Here is a 24,579-nt window from a genome sequence, read left to right on the forward strand (position 1 = left end):
CCTCCAACTATTCTCTGTCTCATATCACCAACTTAGAGGTAATCTCTGCTTGACTTGCAAAGCCAGGTTACCACCACCTTTCTGTCTCAAAGTTGGAGTATTTTACCGATGGAGACACCCTCAAGGGGTGATCTGGTGGGACCCTTCCTCTTTATAGAAGTCAGTGTCTTCTGTTAAGGATTCATGTAGGTAATCTAAATGCCTGTTCTTGCCATGTGCACTTCCACGGGGGCTCCCTGGTGGGATGATCTGGAGAAGACTCAGACGTGTGAGCAGAGTCCTGGATGAGGACTGCCTCCAGGCTTGGATGGGCTAGCTGCCCAGATGAAACAGGATGTAGAGACTCAGGAACTAAAGCAGACAGTTGTGGAGGGGGTGGACTGGGGGGGGGGTAAGTATACTTTGTCCACAGTGGTGGAAAAACCTCTCTCCATTACCTTGAAGGCAGAAGACATAGGAGAATCAAAGGCCACCCTCATAGCAGCTGAAGACAACTGCCCAGGATGGCTCAGAGCATCACCATAATCCTGCCTCGAATCAGAGGTTAGGGCTGAGTTGTCCAATGCAAGGCTCCAAGAGGAAGGCATGGCTCAGAGCATCGTAGTCAAACCCAACCTCCTAGATCCAGGAGCAAAGCTACGGCTCCGAGACCCCCTCCAACTCTGACACAGTCGGCAACAACTGGATCAGAGATGTCAGAGTCAAGAAAGACCAGGCCTTTGGATCTGAGGCAGACAAACTCAGAACTCTTGTGCCTGATGGCTCTAAAACCAAAGGTCGAATGGGTTTGGGCTAGTGGCAGGTTCACAGTTCAGACAGGAGACAGAGACAGTAAAACTATCAACTGAATCTGGGTCCAAAGAAGCTTTCTCAACATCTTGTCTAAATCTGCTTTGATTAGTCTACTAGATGACCTGAGAGATGATGAGGTAGAAGGCGGTCTAAAAGTCCTTCGAGAGGTCTCCTCTAAGAAAGAGGAATGGATTCTAGAAGGCATTGGCTCTAGAGTGAGTGAGGTGTGTAATGGGAATAGAGAAAGATAAAGAAAAAAAGTTTAATTTCTTTCTATCTATATAAAAACAAGTAGAAGAGAAAAATGGGAGGTAACAACAAAATAGAATAGCTTAAAAAGCTATAGAATATCTCAAAAAAGCACTATCCTATCCACTTAAGCCCGAGCTATGGAAGTCCATTCACTGAAACGACAAAGGAGCAATGAGGTAATTGAAGATAAACAGAAGGATTATGGGTAAGGGGAGGAGCTTGAGTTACACAGCCAAGTCTTTTGAAGTGACAAAAGTCAGATGTGCGACCTCATCGATTGAGGAATGAACTAAAAGGACAAAATCAGATTAGTGTGCAATGTAGCTATACAAGTGTTTACATTATCAAGGATCAACAGCAGAACATAGAGAGAGAATGAGAGACAGCACAGAGTAAAATGCCAACTTTGGTATAGTTTATGGTGGGACGAAGAACAGAAGATAGTAACAAGAAAAAATAGTACATCTGACAAAATGCTGCATGACAACTATAAGAATCAGTAAATCCAAAAGTAAGGCAAGTACTACCACTCTGTGTGTTTGAAGCAACTACACTTTATTAAAACAATAAAAGCAGTATCATAAGCGCTTTCGGGTAAATCCCTTCATCAGATGACAAAACACTAGTAAGAACATAGTATCTAAGTACAGCACAACCAATGAAAATCAATAGTTTACCCTCCTTTTTGCTAGAGCTGGTTTTAAAGGGACAACATCATTTAATCCTGGAGCTTTATCAGCTCCCAGTGTAAGAATCCATTGCATCTCTTTGTATTCCCTGCCCTTGCCATGACCCTACCTAGTCTTCCTTCCCTTTATGAACCCTCAAAAGGACCATACTTAGTACCTCATTACACCTCTCTCCAATGTGTCTACTGTGCATTTGCATAATTATATACAAACAAAATTTTTTATTGTTGACCTATTGAACTATATCAATGTAAAATTGTTACTTAGCTTCTTTTTAATGCAACTGTAACTTTATGCATGTAACCCAACATATGTGAATATTTTTGCTATAACTGCTATTATATCAATATTGTTTAAAATTGTACTTGTTTAAAAATGTACTACTGGAGCTTTTCTCCTCGGGTCTCCACTGAAAATGGGCCACAAGCCCAGTTGGACAAACCCGGTCAATAAATGTCAGTTTCATTATACAAGTCACCCATTCTTTGACTTCACTTTACAACACACATAACCATGAAGGCAAATACATGATCACTACGCAATTCTATATGCTTGTACAGTGCATTATGTTCTTTTCTTAACCTTTTATCTGATGTTTAAAAATTCTATCTTTAAGTCTGCAATTTGTTTTTCCTACATAATATGCAGTACACTGTTGACAATTTGCAATATAGACAACATTTTGTGTATTACAGTCAGCATACATATTCAAAAAATATTTCTTGTTTGTCCTGGGGTGTATAAAACAGTTTCCTTGTAAAATGTACTTACAGGCTTTACAATGTAGGCATGGATAAGTTTCCTTCTTCTTTATGCCTGGATTTTTAGCATGCATAGTTTCTTGACATAAAATATCTTTCAAATTTTTATTTCTTTTAAAAATAAATCTAGGTTCCGTCCCTACAACTCTAGTTATATTCTCATCTGTTAAAATAATTCTCCAGTTGTCTCTAATTATATTACATATACCACCTACTATCATTATTGCATGTTAAACTTATTTTCAAACCTTAATTAGCTTTTTGAACCTGTGCATCTATCTTATTAGACCATGTTTTACCGCTGTGTAACCATGGTTTTGCACTTTGTTTTCTATAGAGACTGCTGTTGTCCATTTTCTTTTTCAGTAGATTTTTACTATAACCTCGTGCTTAAATTATTTTTTGGAGAGTCCAATTCTCACCATCTCTGGCAAAGCATTGTTTTTTGTCGATCATGTCTTCCCAAGCTGTCAGGTACTGGATCCCCTTGGAATGCACCAGAAACTAAGCTAATTGTTGAAGTCAATCATTTCCTGTTTGTATTGAGGCATCTTCTACGGTTAAAGTAAGTGGAACTTGCACAACTATACTATGTTCATCATTCTCACTGCTACAGTAGTATTTGGCTATATAGGTAGATTATATCCAACCCGGGAGAAGTAAAGATAAGGGTCTAGGAGTCCCTGGAGTATGGTCCTAGCAAAGCCAATCCTGGATCTGGAAAAGGAATCCAGTTTGTAAAGGTATGTACAGAGGAATATGTTGCTGTCTTTAGAATGATTCTAGATTCCACCCCTTTCCAGTATGCCATAGTAGAAGCAAAAGCTCTAGTAGAATGTCCCTTGATACTGTCTAGAATAGATTTTCTATGGTAGAAATAACAAAAAGCAATAACGGAGAACAACCATCTTGAAACAGTCTGTTTTGACACAAGCTGTACTTTCTTTGTCCCTTCATAAGAAATAAGCAGCTAATCTACTTTTCTATAGTCAGGACAGTACCTGAGCTACTTGTGCAAGTCTAGAGTATGTAGCATCATTTCTTCTTGGTTCTGAGGACTGGTATAGAACACTGAGAGATTCATTGCTTGATTCAAAGTAAACTTTGAAACAATTTTGGGCATAAATGAGGAATTTGTTCATAATGTGACCTTATGGAAGACAAAATAGAGCGTGCTCTCTATGACAGCCTGCAACTCAGATACTCTTTTTACAGATGTCAGAGCAATAAGTTTATTTAATGTGATGAACCTTAAGTCCATCTGATGAGCTGGGTTCAAAGGGAGAAATAGTTAACGTATCAGCAGAATACTTGCATATTCATTCTGAAGGATTAGACTAACCTATTTGCTATTTTTTTTAAAGGACTGTGTCTTTTATTGTTTCTCGTCTGCTTTATCGTTTTGCTCTCCATTTGCCAGGATGTGGCAGGCATTGCCTGATTTGCCTTTTTAAAGTGGTGGTGGTGGTGGTGGTGGGGGGTAATTTGAGAGATATCTAATGGAAGACTTTAAAAATCTTAGAAACTCCCTTGAGGGCCTGAGTAGCAGAAGAGCCAAGCAAAACCTTTTCTAAAGTAGAGTTTAGAATTTAATTTTTTACTTGTATAGAAAAACTTTTGGTTAAGTACTCAGGCATATCTCCTCAAAACTGAAGCAGTAGCAGTGACCCTAAACACAGTATCTACACGATCATACATTATCTTCAAAGCATGCTTAGATGCTTGGGACAGATTTGAAATGAAAGGAATCAGATAGAAGCCACCTTCTGAGGGAAGTGTGGCAGAGTATTCTATCAAACTGTCTACAGAACTAAGACTAAGAACAGTTAGAAATAGCCAATTGTCTTTACATACTTTAACATCTTGTTTGACAACGTTGTTATTAATATTATAAATAAGAAACTATCTTAACTTGCAACATTTTCTGTATATACTGTTGATCATCAATATCTTGTTATTGTATTAAAGCCAACAACCTGTAATGTTGTTTACTATTGCTGCAACTTTGTATCTCTATCATGTACATGATGTGGAGCTTTTCTCCCCGGGCATCCGCTGAAAAAGGACCAGTGTCCAGTCGGAATTTCCCAGTAAACAAATGTAAAATAAATAAATAAAATAAACTTCTATATATGTGCTTGGCAGTTAAAAACTCTATATACGCTAAACCTTCAATATCTATAGGAGACAAATTAGTATTGACCATTTCTTGAAGTACTAGATTAATTATGATAAAAACTCAACAAATCCTCCATTTTAATTTTCAGAAAATGCTATCTACAGTACTTACCTCTGCAATCTTTCCTTCATAATCATTAGACAGCTGGACACAGACTTCTTCAGCTCTAGCTTGGCATGCTTTTGCAACCTTTTCTTTCCAACTAACTTCAATAAGAGAATGCCAGGCTGCCCAGACCTTCCGCATTATATATAGTTTATAGTGCTTATCTGCCAATCCATTTGCATATGCCTTCACAGAAGGAAAAAGCCCATTAGCATCACACATTTTCTGGCTATTTGACTATAATGTCAAAACATTTCAGAAATAAAAGCAAGGCTAGAAAAAAAATGTTTTGCAGTGGTCCACTCACTAAGCAATATACTATACAACATAGTTTTAACATAGATGATAGCATTATTGATAAAAGATAAAGGAGGGGACTCACAAATTAATTGACTGGTGCGTGCTCATACAAGCACACACACACACACACACACACACACACACACACACACACACACACACACACACACACACGCTATCCAATCTCTGAACAGCCTTCATGCTAGGTAGAGGTCCAACACAACAATGGCAGCTAGGTAAAGGATATATCCCTCTAGCAAGGTACCAATCCATATGTGTCAGCATGTCTCAACCCTAGAAGGCTTAAGTACAGAAGAATAAATGCATTTGCATCAAAAACACCTACCGATAAATTATGTGCTGGGCAAAGACTGTTTTATCTGCCAATAAATTTATATGATATGAAAAAAGTGCTTTGTCTGACATAACTGCTGCTGCTCTTTGCTACATTTCTGGGCCAGCAGTGCAGGAGTACCATATGCTCTGTTATATGCAGCTCAGATGCTAACAAAGTAGACAATTCTAGATCAAGGTGACTTAATGTTCATCCTACTCCAGAGTCTAAGGAGGTTCAGTAGTAAAATCGTAACTGGCTATGGCTGTTAAATACCTCTCAACTTTCAAGTCCACAATGTCCAAAGATAAAAGTCTTTTGGTAATCCTAGTGTAGTTTCCTATCTAGACCACAAAAAATAGCTACGTCCAGTAGTGTATTTTGTGAGTTTCTCCTTCCTCCACTGTCTGATGAACTGCCAAACTCTGACCCTCAACTAAAAATAATCCACATACATTTAATTCATACATATGCATAAATAGTGCAGGCTCTGTGCAAGTCCATGGCCTGTCACTAAATGAACAGACAAAATGTGCCCATGCATACACAGATCACACAGGTGCGCAGCAAATAGGTGATGGGAGCAGAGGCATGTGGAAGACTAGGAGGTGGCAGCTGTTTTTTTTTTTAAACCAGACTTGCTTGGGTTTTGGTCATACTGACAGGCATGGTCAGTCAGGAGCTGGGGTAGGATTTAGCAATACAAGGGGATTAGGAAAACACTGGAACAAAAGATCACTTACAAAATGTACTACTGGGCATCACTGGGTGGTGTAGTGGAAGGAAAGAACACTCAGACCATCAACACCACTGTCAGGTGCCAAAAGATTTGGTGTAGTGGCGGGGTGGAAGAAGCCAGGCTTCTAGTGCTTTACAAGTATGCTAAATAAAATATGCAAGGACTGACGGAGCTGACCAACAGTGTCACCATTCCCACCCCTAATCTTTGCAAATGGGCTTTAAGATGTTTAATATGAATGAATGTATGGTACATGCATGTACACCATTCACATCCAAAACCACAATATGCTTGCAACCAGATGTGGCTGCCAACTTATAATATTGGTGCATTCCAACTTGTAAAGCATTACCAATAATTTTGTGTCATGTGGACAGGATCAGAGTATCAGTTATTTATACATCTTTTATTGTAATTTTTTTTTATTTCTCCACTTCATCTCATAGCCACCCACAGCTGTGTCCCATCCACTCTGGGTCGATCCGCTATCCTTAACTCTGTGGACTACCTGATCAAGCTGTGACTGGCCATGGAACCTAAAGCATCTGAGGGGGAGGCCTCACCATAATCTTCCACCAGTGTTTTTTTTTTTTTTTTTTTTTTTTTACTTTTTTAGACCTACCCATTTCCTTCCACCTATTAGGCTAAACGTCAGGTGCACAATGGAGACATGCAGCGTTTTGCCCTAACTTTGTAGCAGCTCAGTCATGTCGCCAACCTTCTATCTTAATTTGCTGAAAAGCAAGTTACAGCAGTCAACTGGATCCACATGGCCTAATTCAAAAAGAAAGGAAATGGATTATTAAACTAGGGGGTTATTCACACCAGGTCTCAATGATAAAATGTGATGTATTAATTCATTTTTCTTTTTGTTTCAATTTTTTGCACTAATTATTGAAAAGAGCACCCTGCAAACAATGAGTAGTGACCTGTGCAATAGAAGAAACTAAGCTATTTAAAGATTTTCCCTCACAAGAAACTGCATATAAAGCATTCCTCATACTTTCAGAATTTGTCAGAACACAGTTTAACATGTGCCAGACAGTTCAAAATTTTGCAAATCAAAGTTTCACTTTTATCCCATACCTATCAAAAATGTTCTCATCCTTATCAGAAAGAGTAGGATTAGAAATAGCGAAGTGTTTAGCAGCAGTGGGATCATCTAAAGCTATAGCTGCTGGGTCAGGTTTGGGGATATGGTATACAAATTTAAAAGACTGAGGAACTTTGTATATCCTATCTGCCTTTTGACGGTTAGCTGGCTGACTATCAGGAAAACAGCAGGCAGTAACACATACATCCTCTAAAGTGTTCAGAGCAAGAGGAATGAGTGTAGGTTTTCAAAAATCCTTCTCGAACAGAACACAGTATCCATCTCGTCATTTTCCTGTTCAGATTCAGAATCTTGAATCTCCTCAAAATAAGAGGAATCCTTTCTTTTTTACCAGAAACTACTTTACAAGAGGGTTCAATAGCCTAAATTAAACCATGAGCCAAGACCCAGCAAGCTACTTCTAGCCAAAGAAACTTGAGGTGGAGTACATACATGCTAAGTTTTCTGTCTCTTTTTGACAGGAAAAATGGGGCTAACCCAGTTACTAATGGCAGTAGCAACTTCCCCAGGAATGGGCACAGCATTGTGACAACAGAGAAACCTTTTCTGTTCCTTCTTCCAGGACAGACAAGAGTGGCAATCCCTTGCCACTGAGGGGACCCCCAATAGCCACAGAGGATGTGGCTAAATCCAGGACAATATCGGCTGTATATGCTACACCAGAAGCATCCAGGATAAAATGTGAGTGGTCTGAGGTACAACAAATGGCTACAGCAGTCACCCACCTGGTCCATAGTCAAGGCAAAAATATTGCCTCTTTCTCGGGGAAGACAAGCAGCAGTTGCTGGCAAACACTACCAGTCCATGAAAGTTATTTTTGGCCGGAAAAAACACAGTAAAAAGCACTTTAAAACACTACAATAGGCCCACAAAAGAAAAAGAATTTCTCAAAACAGTCCATTAAAACATCAACAAAAGAAAGCAATAAATCAACAGAATTGAGAAAATGGAAGATTTTTCCAAAAAGGGAACTATCTACCCAGCAAAAAAGCAAAAGTTAACCATCAATCCTTGAAAGCCTCAGAAGAGTGTACTCATTAGTGGCAGTAAAGCTCTGAAGAGCTTTGTGCTCAAACTTGTCTTTTAGTCAGCTTAGTTTGAGTTGCTTGACAGTTTGGGTGTTTGGAAGGTGCCCCAATGCTTTGGAAGCTGGCTGGCTATAATATCCTTGGCAAGATGTAAACCATATAGCTAAGGTTACTGCAGCAGTGATCAATATGATGAACATCTGAAGAATGATTCAAAAGGCTGGTTTGATTTTCTGAACATGTTAGTTCTACCTATATAAAATGTTATTTGATAATGAACATCCAAACAGTGGAGAAAGTATTTCCCTTGGTTACAGAAGTTTGGAAGAAAACAGGTAAATGGCTTGGCTTATTCAAGTTTGACTGAGAGGCTACCTTAGGTAGGAAAGAAGGGTAGGTGTGCATAGAGAGAGAGACTGTCCTTATGTAAAATAAGAGAAGGGTTAAGCAGACAAAGCTTGGAGTTCTGACACTCTTCCTTGCATATGCAATTGCCGCCAAAAACAAGGTCTTCAAGACAGCAGTTTCAAAATTACTATAGCACATGGCTCAAAGGGAGGTAAAGTCAAGGCTTGCAAGAGTAGAGTCAAATCCCAAGGGAGGTACTGAAAGAAGGTACCAAGAGGAAGTTAATCTTCAGAAAATCTTTAGATAGCCTGAGTGATGCAATGGGTGTATTATTCATATCATCTTCTTTCGGCTGTTCCCGTTAGGGGTCACCACAGCGGATCATCTGTTTCCATTTCTTCCTGTCCTCTGCATCTTGCTCCGTCACACCAACCACCTGCATGTCCTCTCTCACCACATCCATAAACCTTATCTTAGGCCTTCCCCTTTTCCTGTTACCTGGCAGCTTCATCTTTTTACCAATATACTCAGCATCCATCCTCAGCACATGTCCAAACCAACGTAATCTTGCCTCTCTAGCTTTGTCTCCAAACCTTTCAACCTGAGCTGACCCTCTAATATACTTATTCCTAATCCTGTCCACCCTCATCACACCCAGTGCAAATCTTAACATCTTTAACTCTTCTACATCCAGCTCAAACTCCTGCTTTTTTGTCAATGCCACTGTCTCCAACCCATATAACATAGCTGGTCTCACTACCCTCTTGTAGACTTCCCTTTCACTCTTACTGGTACTCGTCTGTCACAAATCACTCCTGACACTCTTTTCCATCCACTCCATTCTGCCTGTACTCTCTTCTTCACCTCTCTTCCACACTCACCGTTACTCTGAACTATTGACCCTACGTATTTAAACTCACCCACCTTCGCCACCTCTACTCCTTGCATCCCCACCATTCCTCTATCCTCCCTCTCATTCACACACATATATTCTGTCTTAGTAGTGCTGACCTTCATTCTTCTTCTCTCTAGAGCATTTCTCCATCTCTCCAGGGTCTCCTCCACCTGTTCCCTACTCTCACTACAGATCACAATGTCATCTGCAAACATCATAGTCCAAGTTGACTCCTGTCTGATCTCGTCTGTCAACCTGTCCATCACCATTGCAAATAAAAAAGGGCTACGAGCTGATCCTTGATGTAACCCCACCTCCACCTTAAATGCATCTGTCACTCCCACCGCAGACCTCACAGCTGTCACACTACCCTCGTACATATCCTGTACCACTCCTACATACTTATCTGACACTCCTGACTTCCTCATACAATACCACAACTCCTCTCTAGGCACCCTGTCATATGCTTTCTCCAAGTCTACAAAAACACAATGCAACTCCTTCTAACCTTCTCTGTACTTCTCCATCAACACTCTCAGAGCAAACATCGCATCTGTAGTGCTCTTTCCCGGCATGAAACCATACTGCTGATCAATAATCATCACGTCCCTTCTTAACCTAGCTTCCTCTACTCTTTCCCATAACTTCATGCTGTGACTGATCAATTTAATCCATCTGTAGTTATGTAGTTACTACAGCTCTGAACATCACCCTTATTCTTAAAGATTGGTACCAAAACACTTTCTCCATTCCTCAGGCATCCTCTCACTTTCCATGACTTCATTAAACAATCTGGTTAAAAACACCACTGCCATTTCACCTAAACACCTCCATGATTCCACAGGTATGTCATCTGGACCAACAGCCTTTCCATTCTTCATCCTCTTCACAGCTATCCTTACTTCCTCCTTGCTCATCCATTGTACTTCATGATTCACTATCCCCACATCATCCAACCTTCTCTCCCTTTCATTCTCTTCATTCATCAACCTTTCAAAGTACTTTCTATCTTCTATTATGTATTATTCATGCCTACATGAAAATTAGATATGGCAGAAATGGACCTGTATAATGGAATAGCCAAGACCAGAGTGAAACAAATCCACCATAAAAACTAAAATTGTGTCCAAAGAAGCAGGGAAGGGATCTAAACCTTTGGTCGAAGCCCAAACAGAAAACCTTTTGCATTTTCTAGCATAAACTTTCATGGCCGAAGGTTTCTGGGAAGAGGAGGAAATGATGTAGAGAACTCTCTTACAAAGCTTGAGATCTCTTGGTTCCTCCACTTCCAGTGATGTCAAGTGGTCAGTTTGAGGTATTTGAGGCTTGGGTGAAGTTGATTCAAGGGGGTGAGAAATCAACTCGAACAAGGTCATACTTGTCTCAGCCAAAGGGGGCTATGAGGATCACAGTTGCTCTGCAACAGGCTGCTTTCTGAAGAAATTTGATTACTAAGGGATTAGGTGGATAGGTGTACAGGGGGCCAAGCATGGAGAAGATTATTCCTTGGTGACTGTCCTTCTATGCAGATCAGGCCAAAAAAGATGCTGCACTTGGTGTTCAGAGAGGATACACAAAGACTGCAGCAGGGCTGACCGCTCAGCTGAATACTTGTGCTGCTACCGCTGGATTGAGGGACCACTCAAGGTATGAGGATGTTCCTGCTCAAACTGTCTGCTAAGATGTTGGATTCTGACAGAATGTGTGCTGCTAGCAGAAATCATTGCAAGGACATCACCTACTGCCACACCCTTATGGCCTTTCGACATGGGGATATGAGCAGGTTCCCCACTGTTTATGCATCATAACACCACAGTGTTGTCAGACTGGATGGCTATCACTCCCTTAGGGAGAAGATCCTGAAAGGCCTGCAATGCTAAGAGGACTGCTCTCATCTCAAAGTCATTTAAGTGAAGACTGATCTCCACCTGGGATCAGGTACCTTAGACCGTCTTCCCTTCAAAATAACCCCACCCCACCCCAGGAGGAAAGCATCCACAGTAACTATGGCCTGGGGCTGAGGGAAAACAAAAGGTTACCATCTGAAACCAGGTGAGACTCGAGCCACCAAAGCAATGTGGCAGCAGTTTATGTTGGTGAGACAAATGGGAAGATCCAGATTAAATCACTCATTGGACTAATAGGGTCCACTGAAGAACTCTTATGTAGAACCTTGCCAGTGGTACAAAACAAATACAATTGACCATCAGGCTAAGGAGTTAAAGAACTAAATAAACTGGAGGCCTCTGAGAATTTAGAACTTGGCTGGCTGGGATTTACAAAGATGATGGTCTGGAGGAAGGCAATTTGATTGCTAGCATCCAAATGTCAATGGTTGAATTTCACGACTTGATGTAGTTCACAGTGATGCACAAGGATAGACAGAGCTGGAACAAGTATTCCTTGGCTAGGATTAGTGGAGATGCCTTTGAAGCTAGTCATCCAGTTAAGGAAAGACCTAGAACCCCCTGCAGCCTGTGCTAGGCTGTGACCTCTGCCATACACTCAGTAAATACCCTGGAAGGCTGTGGTGAATCCAAAGGGCAGCACTTGGACCTTTTATGACAGTCTCCCAATCAGAAGCACAGGAACTTCTCCTGTAATGCCTCATTATCTTTCTAATAATAGGCATCCTTGAGGGCTGTTGAGCACATCCAGTCACCAGTCTTCAACAAAGGGAGAACTGACTGCACTTTAACCATCTGGTACTTGGCCTGTTTTATAAAGAGATTCAGCATGTTAAGAGTCTAGGATGGGCCTGAGGTCTTTGTTTTTCTTTGGCACTAAAGAAACCACAGTAGACTCCAGATCCTCTTTGGTCTGGTGGGACCCTCTTGAATGACTTGGTTGAGAAGCTGCTTTCTTTTTTCCACTGCTGGTAAGGTGGAACATTAGGAAGGGATCTTTGATTCACATTTGGAGTGGGGAGAGAGAGAGAGAGAGAGAGACAGAGACAGAGAATGAGAATAGAATAACCTCTGAAAACAATTCCCAACACCTAGACATCTGAAGTGATGGCCTCCCAAGCATTGGGATGGAGAGCCAAGCACCCCATTGCTTCCACAGAGCCACAGTTGGATAACCCTTCAGGAGCGCTTGAAAGGCTTACTGCAGAAGGGATCCTGGAAGCTCTTGTTCTGCAGAACACCCCTCTCTCTGGGACATTGTCCACTGAAGTTCCCCTCTCTATTGGGAGGAAGCTCCTTTGCCATGCAATTTGCAAAAAATTGCATCATTTTTCTACTTTCAGGTTTCTGGAGAAGGTCATCTGTGGGGTGTAGAAATGGAGTCCTGTGGCAGACAATTTTTCCTCCTTGTTCACTTCAGGTCAATGCATCTTTGACTTCGGAAATAAAGACATTGGAACCATCAAAAGGGACATTTAGGAAGGATGCATTGAAGCAGTCTGCAAAGTTATCCAGGCATGGTGGCACACAGTAATACTGGCACCTGCTGAGCAAGCCGTACCAGTCTGCAGCATTCAAGAGAATCTTCACAAATACATTTCTGAAGGATTACATCATAGACGAGCTGAGCATCCAGTGACATTTGAGTCTCCAGGGGCTGCTGTGTCATCAAGTCTTTGACATCTCAGAGATCAAATACTTTTGGAGCCTTGTTAAGTGAGCCAAGTAGTTCATCTTACATTAAGCAAATGTGGCTGAAGTACAGGTACTGCTCCCCAGACTGTCCACCACCAGAAACTCCTTGGCTGGGGGTGGACTGCACAGCCACAACAGCATCCACCTCCCTGTCCTTGCTCCAAAATGGTGTGCCCTTAGGAGGTAGTAACACTTTTCCAGGTTTCTGGGGGATTGACTCCACCACACTGGGGTCTCTCCACACCATTTGAGATACCAAACAGATGAGGGCATCTGGAGAGGGAACTACCCAAGACATGAATGGGCCCCTGGCAAAAGGCTCAAGAAAAATGGACACCTTTGGATCTTCCAAGATGCCTGCACATTGAGTAACAGCTTATTTCTAGCTTCCCTAGTGTGAAAACAGAAATTCAGCAGAGAAGGCCAGTAGACGTGTTTATGGATAAATTTCAGTAACTGGATAGAAAGTGCATTACCCGGATGCCAGGAATAAAGAAATACAGAAGATCTGAAAAAATCAGCTACAAAAAGTGAGGAAGAAACACTGACTGGGGAAAGTTATGTAGCTGTCCAGTAAGAAAAAAAAAAAAAAAAAAAAAAAAAAAAAAAAAAAAAAAGCAATGCAACTTTCATACATGGACTTCCAGTAACCTACAGAAAGATACAAGACAACTGCATACAGACCTGGTTAAAATAAACTAAACACTGATGAGAGTATATCAACACAAACAAAAAGCTGGAAAAAATGGAAGAAGCTTTAAACAGATATTCAGATGAGATGATAAAGCTGCAAAAAATCAGAGATCAAAATAAAGAAAAGGCTGGCTGAATATGAGACTGCTCAGGAAGAGATGTTTCAAAAAATAACAGAATTAGAGGACAGAGCACATAGGAAAAAGATGAGGTTTTAATTTTTATGAAAGCGCAAATAAGCAACTAGACTGGTATTCCACAGCAGGAGTTGTTTGTTGAAAAGTCAAATTGTGTGTATGCTCCACACCTGGCTATATGAAAACAACCTAGACATTTAATAATAAAGATGCAATACTACCAGCAGTCTGACAACATTGTGGCAGAAGGACAATGTACTAAATGTGGAAGACAGCAGAGTGTTTATGGAGAATGATTACTCATTGTACACCAGATAGAATAGGAGCAAATTTATTCCACTATTCAGGGAATGTTGAGATTCAGGTGTGAGATTCAAACTGCTGTATCCAGCTGTCTTCAAGGTATTCTTCCCTGGAGGGATAACATCTTTTTTAATGAAGTACATGCCAAGGAGGAAATACAAAAGTTTGTCCAACAAAAAGTTAGCTGTGAAACAGAAAGAGATTCTGCTTCTCATTTTGTGGCAATAAAGACCACAGATGGACTGTGCCTGTAAAAACTTTTCAAATTTTTCAACTGAAAATGCTGGAGAGAAGGAAGGGATCACAAGAGTGGACTAGAAGAATCAAGAGTACATTGGAAATGAAGCAGATACAGGACTTCAGAGATGAACAGCAATAAAACCAGTAAAATAATATGGGACTACAATGCAATAATTATATTTGTAAAATATGACAAAACAAAATCTGGAAAGACTGGATTTTTTCAGAATTTGTTGGACTTATGGCGGACTCTAAAGTATATGCCCTACTTCATATCATTAATGTTCAGAAAAGTGCTTTGAGGAGGGAAAGAGGAGGAAGAATGTTAATTGTAAGCAAATATTTTTTTTTCTTAAATAGTACCAATTTTGTGGCATGTGGTTTTCTTTCCATGCTATAAATTATATATTTTTTAAGTGCAATGGGATTGTAAACAGGTGTTGTTCTTCCTTGTTTTCTTTTTTTCCCTCCCTTCATTCTCCTTGTTCAGTTTTAAGAAATGTAGGCGCTGCAATGTATATTTAAAAAAGCCCGGTTACAAAGCATGATAAAAGAAAAATTAATGTGTTTTTTCCCATTCTTGCATGGGGAAATGACTGGATTAAAAACCTTAGATTTATTTAGTAACAAATTTTAAGAAATAGCAAGCAAATAAAAAAGAAAAAACACTGAATATTATGAGTTGTTTTTCTAGCAAATTCATGTATATTGAATAACAATTCTACAGCTGGTCTTCATGTTTCCATGGAAACAATCTGAGAGAGGGAAACTGGCTACCTGGTACTCATGCCTCTATGGAGAGTCTGATAAAGAGAAACTGGCTACAGTCTGGTGGAGAGCTACTGGCTGAGAAAAAAAAGAAAAGAAAAATTGGATAGGTGATGAATGTTCTCTGAAAGCATTCATGGGCTTCTCCAAGGCAGTTAATGTTTTCTGAAAACATTCAGGGGTTTTACCAGTTGGGAGTGCTATAACGATAAGACAAAACCAAATCAGCACTTAGTAGAAGCACAAACTGCACCATGCTTCTTAGCATGGATGAACTTGCTTTGAGGTTAGCTCAAGTCTGAGTGTGGCTGTCAGTTTGGGACTATTGCTCCCATTAGCAAGGTAAAACTTCAATATTTGAAGGTGTACATAAGTTTTGTGTGCTAGTATTAAGTTAATAAGTTTTGGGGGGTGTCGAGGGACATAGGCTCAAATGCAAATGACAAGAAACGACTGTATAAAAGTTCAATATGCCAAACAGTGTATGCATGTAATACAAAAGTTGGAACTACACACGTACTCAAGTCATTCCACAACAAGTAGAACTCTGTCATTGTCCATGACTACATGAAAAGAGACATGGTTGGAGCTCTCTGATTATGTGGCCCAGGCAGGTATGACACTAGCCCTGAGCAGTATCCTACAGTCACCCAGAAAGATACTGCACTACAAACAAAAAATGATGGACTTCAAAAATTGGCTAAGTTTCTGGTGTCATTCTAAGGGGATCCAGTATCGGGGTCTGCTTGGGATGATGCTTTTCCAGAGATGGCCTGCATCTGTCACCTCCAGGTTTCTGGGTACTGGTTAAGGCTCTTGCCATCCCTGCAGTGGCTTTTTAGGCGGTGTTCCACAGACCAAATTACCACTGTAACCGCTATAAATAAATGCAATCTGAGGGTCATGCTGCTCAACGCTAGAAGTCTAAATCTCATGATGCACTCACTCAAAGCACTCCTCAAAATGGAGAACATCGACATTTGTGCTGTAACGGAGACCTGCTTTAAAGCGGCAGAAAGCATCATTGCACTATCAGGCTATAACTCATTTCACACCTTTCTGCCCCGAAACATGGACTGAAGCTCCAAAGGTGGTGGTGTCTCCATATTCATAAAGGATATGTACACCTACAGATTAGTAGCCCAGCATAATACATCTGAGATACTTCAGGTACAACTAACATTGGCTAAGACTGTGATCCACGTCATAGCCTGCTACAGGTCCCCAAACATGTCCCTAGACTTTCACTCCACATTCCTAAGCACCCTGGAATCTATCAAGGTCCAATCCAACACTCTCATATTAGGAGATTTTAACTATCCCTCCATCAACTGGGAAAACTACTCAAGCACCAATGCACTGAACGCTTCCTGGAATTCATCACTTCCAATGCCCTGGACAAGCTCATTCTTACCCCTACTAGAGGGAGCAACATCCTTGATTTGATTACTAACATGGGAGACCATTGCTCTACACCAATAGTGAATTCCTCCCTGGTTAGATCCGACCACAAACTAATCACCATGGAAATTCACATTTCACCCCCCCCCCCCCGCAAAGGTATTCACCATGAAAAACTTCTCCAAAGCTGACTCTGGACTCTTAAAAACACAGGTGGATAACTTCACGGCACCTATGCCAATGGAAAATAGATGCATGATGGCAGAACAATACACCAATGCACTGTACGAACACGTACATAAATGCATGAAACTAGCCATACCCAACAGAACCAAGACGCTCTCCTCCATAAAAAGGAAGACGGTCTGGAGGACCCCTGCCATTAATAAACTCTACAACAGGAGGAGGAAACTGTTGCAGAAATAGGTGAAGTTCCAACACTGGAAAAATTCCCTTATTTGCCTCAACAAAAAGTTGAGATCCCTCATCAAAACCTCCAAAGCCAGCTATGAAGGCAGAATTGTAGCAGACACTAAACCACAAAGCCTTCTTTAGGTATATCAAGAATCTCCATGCTAATACCTAGATTTGCTCTGAGTTACTGCACAACGGTACCTCCTATACAGAGCCAACAGATATTGCCAACATACTGGCCGAGATTCAGTGACAACTTTATCCCTTTCTTCCCCCTAAAGGCACAATCTCAATACCGAAGAATGCCAGGCACCCTTCAATACTGCAGCAGAGGTTAAAGCTGCACTGTCTAAGGCTAAGAATACAGCTTCCATGGGACCCGACAATATCCCTGGCTGTGTTCTACATGAATTACAAAGTGAACTGGCACCACATCTATGAGCTCTGTTTACTCACAGCCTCAACTCAGGCTTTGTCCCTACTGAATGGCACACTGCAACAGTCATCCCTCTCCATAAAGGAGGAGCGCCTACAGACCCTGGAAATTAACGCCCCCTTAGCCTCACGAGTCTGAAATGTAAGGCTATGGAACGCATCATCATGGACCTAATTAACAAGGATATAGGGAATCTCCAAACTGTAGATCACATGCAATTTGGTTTCATCAAAGGTAGATCATGCCTGCTCAACCTGGTTGACTTCTCTGAGTCAGTCACCAGAGTGGTGGATGAAGGTAAGGCAGTTATTACAGCCTACCTCAATTGGGCCAAGGCCTTTGATACTATTCCTCACTCAGAAATTACTGATAAACTCACCAAACTAGGCATCAACCCCTATATCATTAAGTGGGTTGCAAACTGGCTCACAGACAGAACACATAGTGAAAGTAACGGACACCAAGCTAGACTGCAGACCAGTCATGAGTGGAGTCCCACAGGGATCGGTCCTGGGTCCTTTCCTGTTTGGCATCTACTTCTCAGGAGTCCAGGCCAACACGGAGAGACTCTGGCTGACCAAATTCGCAGACGACTGCAAGCTGGGAGCCATTATTAACTCCCCAAGTGATGCAGACATCCTACAGAAAGACCTCACTGAGACTAATGACTGGTGTCGAAACCATGGCCTTTAAGCTTAATGGCAAAAAATCTGTAGTCTTTCCCTTTGGGAAAAACTCAGTTCCCACTAATTACCACATCGATGGGAGCCCACTGAACACTGAAGGTGTTACAAGAGATCTGGGGACACAGGTTGACAGCAACCTTTCCTTCGACCACCACATTGCCACTGTGGTCAGAAAGTCCTCCTATGTGGTACATCTTATTACCAGGGGTTTTGCATCCAGGAAGAAAGAGGTCATCATTTCTTTCTACTCTTCCCTCATTAGACCAATCATAGAGTATAATGTCCCATTTGGCATGTACCTCACTTGATACCTGCAACAGCTGGAGAGACCACAAAAGTACCTCACGAAGAGGATCCTAGGCCTTGAACACATGTCCTACATGGACAGACTAAAAAAAACTCCAGCTATTCTGTCTCATATAGTCTATTAAGAGACAATCTCTGGTTGACTTACAAAGCCATGTCTGACCCAGCTCTGTTAGAAATGCTACAGCTAAAGAAATCCCAATCCCTTCACACCACATGTTCCAGAGACCTCAGCCTCATTACCACAATCAACAGAACATGCTAGAGGGACAGGATCATAACCCAGAGAGTACCCATGCTCTGGAATAGACTTCCCATACATGTCAGGAAAAGAACCTCACTAGCTCTCTTCAAAAGAAATCTTGATGAGTGGATGGGAAATAGAAAGCTCACCTCGAGGATCACTCCAGTGGCTCTGCTTGATAGAGGCACTGGGAACCAACGACAAGTGGCACAATGCCAGGGCACTTCTATGGGCTAGGCTTGTAAAGGCCCCAGGGCCATTAGCCTAGTAAAACACCTATGAACTAGATATTTAACAAAAAAAGTGTTATACATAAAAGATGAGAATAATAACTTTTTAATACAATGATGCTTTTGTTAATGTCTTTAAATGTAAATGGCCTCACAGATAAATACAAACAAGAAAGTGTAGTGATCTATATTAAAAAATATAGATTGCAAATAGCAATGTTAGAGGAGACGCACACAGAAAGGACTGAACATGTGAATTTGATAAGGCTTTCAGGGTGGTTATTCATCAGAATACCTAGGACAAAGGAAAAGAGTACCACCTTATGAATTGCAAGAGGAGCTCCAATAGTGATAGAAGATAAAAAAGATTATAATGGCAGATTTGTAGTGCTAACAGGCTAAGGCCAAGGGAGGAGGATTACATTGGCATGTACTTACATTCCACCTAAAACTGCTATAACGGAGCTTAAGAAAATTCTGGGAGAAATAATCAATTTTCAGTAAGGAATATTACTTACAGATGGGAATTAGAATTTAATTTGTAATATGTGTCTGTGCGAGGCCCAGAAGGAAAAATATAATAAGAGGGTAGATTTTTGAAGAAATTTATGAAAATATTCGGCACTGAAATGAATTCAGTAATAGGAGTTTTGAGTGAATTTACATATTATTCCCCAAGATATAAAAACTAGGCTAGACAGAATTTTCATTTCACAGGAACATATGCATTTAATTGAAGGTCTTGATACCCACCTAACAACTATTTCAGATTGTGTGCCAATAAGAACTAAAATAAAATACAGGGTAATGAAATAAAAATTAGCCATTGGCGCTTTCCGACCTATCTGTTGAAAAGAAAGGAATTTAAGGAATGTGTAGTGGAGATTATTAAGGAGCTATTAGAGAATATAGAAATTACATCGGAAAATCTAGCTAGGGAGGGAGACAAAATTAAGGTGGAGTTTAAAATATGGTGGAAATAAATGAAAAGGTGCTATGGTTAAGAAGCAACAAGAATTATTTAGAGGGACTGACAAATGTTAAAGTATTCCAGAAGAGGGGGAATCTCACAGAACAAGAACAGGATCAACTGCAGAATGCTAGGCAAAAAATAAGGGGTTAATTTGATAATATGCACAAGTTTAGAAAGACTGCTATTCAGTAACTGTTTTTTGATAGCACTACTACAGCACAAAAACTTTTAGCAGAATAATTTGGGCAACAGAAAGTAGAAAGGGCTGTTACCAAACTTAAGGAGCCTATAACAAGACATCCTGTAGAAATATAAGAAATATTTCAGAAATTCTAGGAGAGTCTCTATAAAGCAGAGAAATATGAAAATCAAGAAGAGATACAAATGGAAATGTTTATGGAAGAATTAAACATGCCAAGTTTAGAGGAAGATGAGGCTCAATTACTAACAGGATAGGAGGAGATGAGATAAAAATTGTGATGTATAACTAATCTATAGGAAAGTTCCCAGGAATAGATGGTATTCCTGTGGACGTTTGGAAGATAAGAGGAAAAATAAACTGAAAGATCTACAAGATTTTGTCTGACCATATCTTACGAGGAGAAGTACCACCATGCTGGAAGAAAGCAGTGGTAGCTGTAATACCTAAAGAGGGTAAAGATCCATCAGATCCAGCTTCATACAGGCCCATTTCAATACTAACCCATGAATATAAAGTGTTCATGTCTATAATTGTTAAAAGAATGGCAAAAGTAATGTCAAAACTGAGAGATATGGATCAATGTTGTTTTGTGGAGGGGAGGCAAACATTTAACATTAACAGAACACTGATGATCCAGAGGGAAGAAGAATGTAGGAAAATACCACTGTTGTTGGTGGATCTTGATGGAGAGAAAGCATTTGACAGAGTAAGCTGGGACTTTATGAGCATGGCAATTGAAGCATTTGCATTTCCTGAAAAAATTATAAGGCTGATTAGGAGAATATATGAGGGATTGGAGGCAAAAAAGTGGGTGGGTCATCTCTAATAATTTCTGCTTAAGCAGAGGAAGCAGGCATGGATGTCCTCTTTCCCCCCTTATTATTTGCATTATATTTAAAACCATAGGGAAAGAAAATAAGGGACTCAGAAGTTCAAGGATATAACTGGTATGGTAGTCAAGAAAAGCTGGCTTTAGTTTGCATCGGACAAAACCAGAAAAATACATTACAGTGTTGTGGAACATTTTGGAGCCAGTTTCTGATCGTTTCAGGATAAAAAATTAATGAAGCTAAAACAAAGGCAATAGCGATAAATTATGTACCCACATATGAACTGGTTCAGGAATACCCATATTTATACAGACATGATAAAATGAAATATTTAGGAGTATGGATTAAAAATGATTCTAGTGTGGCGGCTAAGGATATGTGGGAAGAAACCAAACAAAAGATATTACAAAAATTGAGAAAATGGAACCTTTGTTATATGGATATGGATAGTAAGATACAAGGAGTTACAATTTTTTTAGTCCCTTTAATCTTATACATAGGTCAGGCATATTTTGTCAACCAGAGAAGTTGTAGGTAAGAGCTGAAGGACTTTATCTGGGAGGGGATGATGGCAGAGTCAAGTGGGATAAGCTGATTCTTCCAGTAGAACAGGGGGGATTTGGGTTACTCAATTTGAAGGCGTATTTCAGCACTACACAGTTAAGATTCCTATACATAGCACAAGCAGAAAACTTAATTCAAAGTGGAAAGGGATGATGAAACACAGGGAAGCTCAAGAAACAAGGAGAGACTGTGTTTTGAATGCAGGCCTTTAAGGAGAATAACAATATTCATGCAGAATGAATATTGTATCCATAAAGTAGCAGAAAGTATTCTAAGAACTAAACCCCACAGAAATGGAGAAAGGAAATTCTGCCAATAGGGATTACTGCAATTAGGGATACAGATAGGCAAGAGGGGGCTGGAATTTATTGGAGAAAACTTGCAAAGGAACCAAGGTATTGGGAGCAAATAACTAGAGAGTGAAAGATGACAGAATGAGAAGATGCCAAGAATTTATTTGGACTGCAGATTCGAGATTGCCTTCCCTATCAGGGATTGATATCAGAGTATATGTATAGAGAAAGAAATAGGGAAGTTCGAAATGAAAAACAGCACTGGTAGGGTTAAAAGAATCTAGAACAGAAGCTGTCATTAAAAAAGGAATGGTTAGTACAGCATATAAAATACTGCATGATAAAGAATAGTTGTGTAAAATCTTACCATAACCATAGATGTCCTCCTCCTTTTCCATGTTGCAGTATTCTATACTTTTTGGTTTTCTCCACTTGCTACCCAAACGTCCGACCAGTATTCAAAAGCTTGCAGTCACTGTCAGGTGCGCGGGATATCTGATATGGCTAGTGGTATGTGGGCCATAAAAGTGATGTTTGCATGCACCAGACCTCAGAACTGACCACCCCAGTCAGATACAAGTCCCAGACCAAACTGTGCAAGTTCAGTGCCATCCAAGAAGAACCAAAAAATGAACAGGCGGGGAAGGAATATTGCAACATGGAAGAGAAGGACATCTATGGCTATGGTAAGAGTTTACATAACTATTTTATGTTCTTCTATTCCCATGTTGCAGTATTCTGTACTTTTGGGGGAGTGCCAAATATCACTGCGGGGTAGAGGGTAGTGGCTGGGAAGAATTCTCCAGAAATTCGTGGAGGTTTGCCCTGGCATATCCAGCCCTGGATCTAGAAATGTCATCTAACTTGTAATGCTTGGTGAATATGTGGACAGACTGTCTATGTAGCCACCTCTAAAAATGGTGGCAGTGTCTAATCCTTTAAAGAAGGCTCCTGAGGAAGCCATGGTCCTAATGGAGTGAGCTTTAACCTTAGACCCCAAGGATTTCCCATGGTGTGCATAGTAGAAAGTAACTGCCCTTGAAATCCAGGCAGAAATTGTCTGTTTAGTTACAGCTTTCCCCAGAGTCCTGGGGTGGAAGGAGACAAACAACTGGTCAGATTTTCTGATAGATTTAATCTTGTCTGAGCTGTCTGTGCACATCTAGGGAGTGTAAGACTTTCTCACCGTCACTCTTGAGGGTGGGCAAACAAGGTGGGGAGGTGAATAACTTGGTTTAAGGAAAGCTCATTGACCACCTTAGGCATGAAGGAAGTATTTGTCCCAAGGGTTACCCTGCCTTTGTGGAAGATGAAGAAAGGGGGGATGCCCATGACAGCTTGCAACTCAGACACTCTTCTGGCTGAGGTCAAAACCACTAGAAGTACCGTTTTGCATGTGCGATTCAAAATGGGGGGAGGTGGGTGACCTTCTGCAAGACATAATTCAGGTCCCAGGGAGGGGGAATAGGTTTTCTGGGGGGGCCCCCGAGGTGCAGCATCCCTTTTAGGAACAACTTTGCAGGCAATCTGGAAACCAAAGGAGTTTCTAGAGGCAGACAAGTTGAAATTGCAGCTGGGTGGCCTTGATGGAGGAGTACGCTAACCCTGTCCACAGAAGTCCACACAGGTAGGACAGTACCAGAGGGCCATCCCTCTGAAAGGGATCCAACTGTCTTTGAAGACACCAGATGGAGAATCTTTTCCATTTAGATATACAAGATCACCTAGTAATAGTTTTCCTGCCCTCCCTGCAGGACTGTGAGCACATCCTCATTGTATAAGTGTCTGCAAGGGATCAGAATTCTATCACCCACAGGGTGAGGTGCAGAGATTGCCAGTGTGGATGTATTAGAGATCCCTTGCCCTGTGTGAGAAGATCCACACTGTGGGGTAACTTGTGGTGATTCCCCTTGGCTAAATGCAGGAGGAGGGGGAACCAGTGTTGTCTTGGCTAAAAGGGAGTCACCAACAAGATTTTTGGTCTGTCTTGCTGAATTTTCAGGAGGGCTTTTTGAAGAAGTGGGAAGGGGGGATGCATAAAGATACATCCCTTTCCAGGAGATTGAAAAGGCATCCGTTGCCCTCACCAGAGGGCTGGGCAGCCTGGTGCAAAAGTCTGGAAGTATTCTGTTCATGGGGGAGGCAAACAGAACTATTTGAGGTGTACCCCCATCTGTGGACTATGCCCTAGAACACATCCCTGTGAAGCAGAGTTTCTCCCTAATCCAATTCAAATGCATGCTTGCACTTTCTAAGGAAACTTAGGAAGGGAAAATTACCAAGCTCCATGGTCTCCATTAAAAGTGTCCTGACCAACAGCACTGCAGTCTGGTATGGGAGCTGTAACAATCAGGATTGGAAGGCTCTCAAGAGAGTTGTAACGTCGACAGAAAGAATCATTGCCACCTCTCTTACACCTCTGGAAGATCTACACAAATGCCAGTGCATCGATAGGGCCAAAAAGATTTCCAGTGATCCAATGCATCCTGCCAATGGTCTGTACATTTGCCTGTCCTCAGGCAGGAGATACAGAAGCCTGCATTGTAAGACCACCAGACTAAAAATAGTTTCTTTCTGCTCTCCATTAAACTGTTGAACTATTGGGAAAAATGAACCATGACATCTGTTCCATAACTAGCCTATCAAGGGGCTTATGTTATAGATGTGCAATACTAAGGTAGCTCACCTACACATTGAAGGACTGTAAAGTGCAATACATAA

The 24,579-nt window shown here is 40.9% G+C and overlaps 1 protein-coding gene across 3 annotated transcripts in view; it reads right to left on the reverse strand.

Annotated features, from left to right (window-relative positions):
• POC5 (POC5 centriolar protein) overlaps positions 1 to 24,579 on the reverse strand; it is a 1,778,414-nt gene that overhangs the window by 956,382 nt on the left and 797,453 nt on the right. For all 3 annotated transcript variants that reach the window (XM_044063961.1, XM_044063962.1, XM_044063960.1), the window contains exon 7: positions 4,785 to 4,964. In XM_044063961.1, coding sequence (XP_043919896.1) covers positions 4,785 to 4,964 — 180 coding nt within the window. The remainder of the gene's footprint in view (positions 1 to 4,784; positions 4,965 to 24,579) is intronic.

Source organism: Protopterus annectens, chromosome 2.part2, assembly GCF_019279795.1.
Source record: "Protopterus annectens isolate FY-2018-M chromosome 2.part2, PAN1.0, whole genome shotgun sequence".
In the NCBI taxonomy this organism is placed as follows: domain Eukaryota; kingdom Metazoa; phylum Chordata; order Ceratodontiformes; family Protopteridae; genus Protopterus; species Protopterus annectens.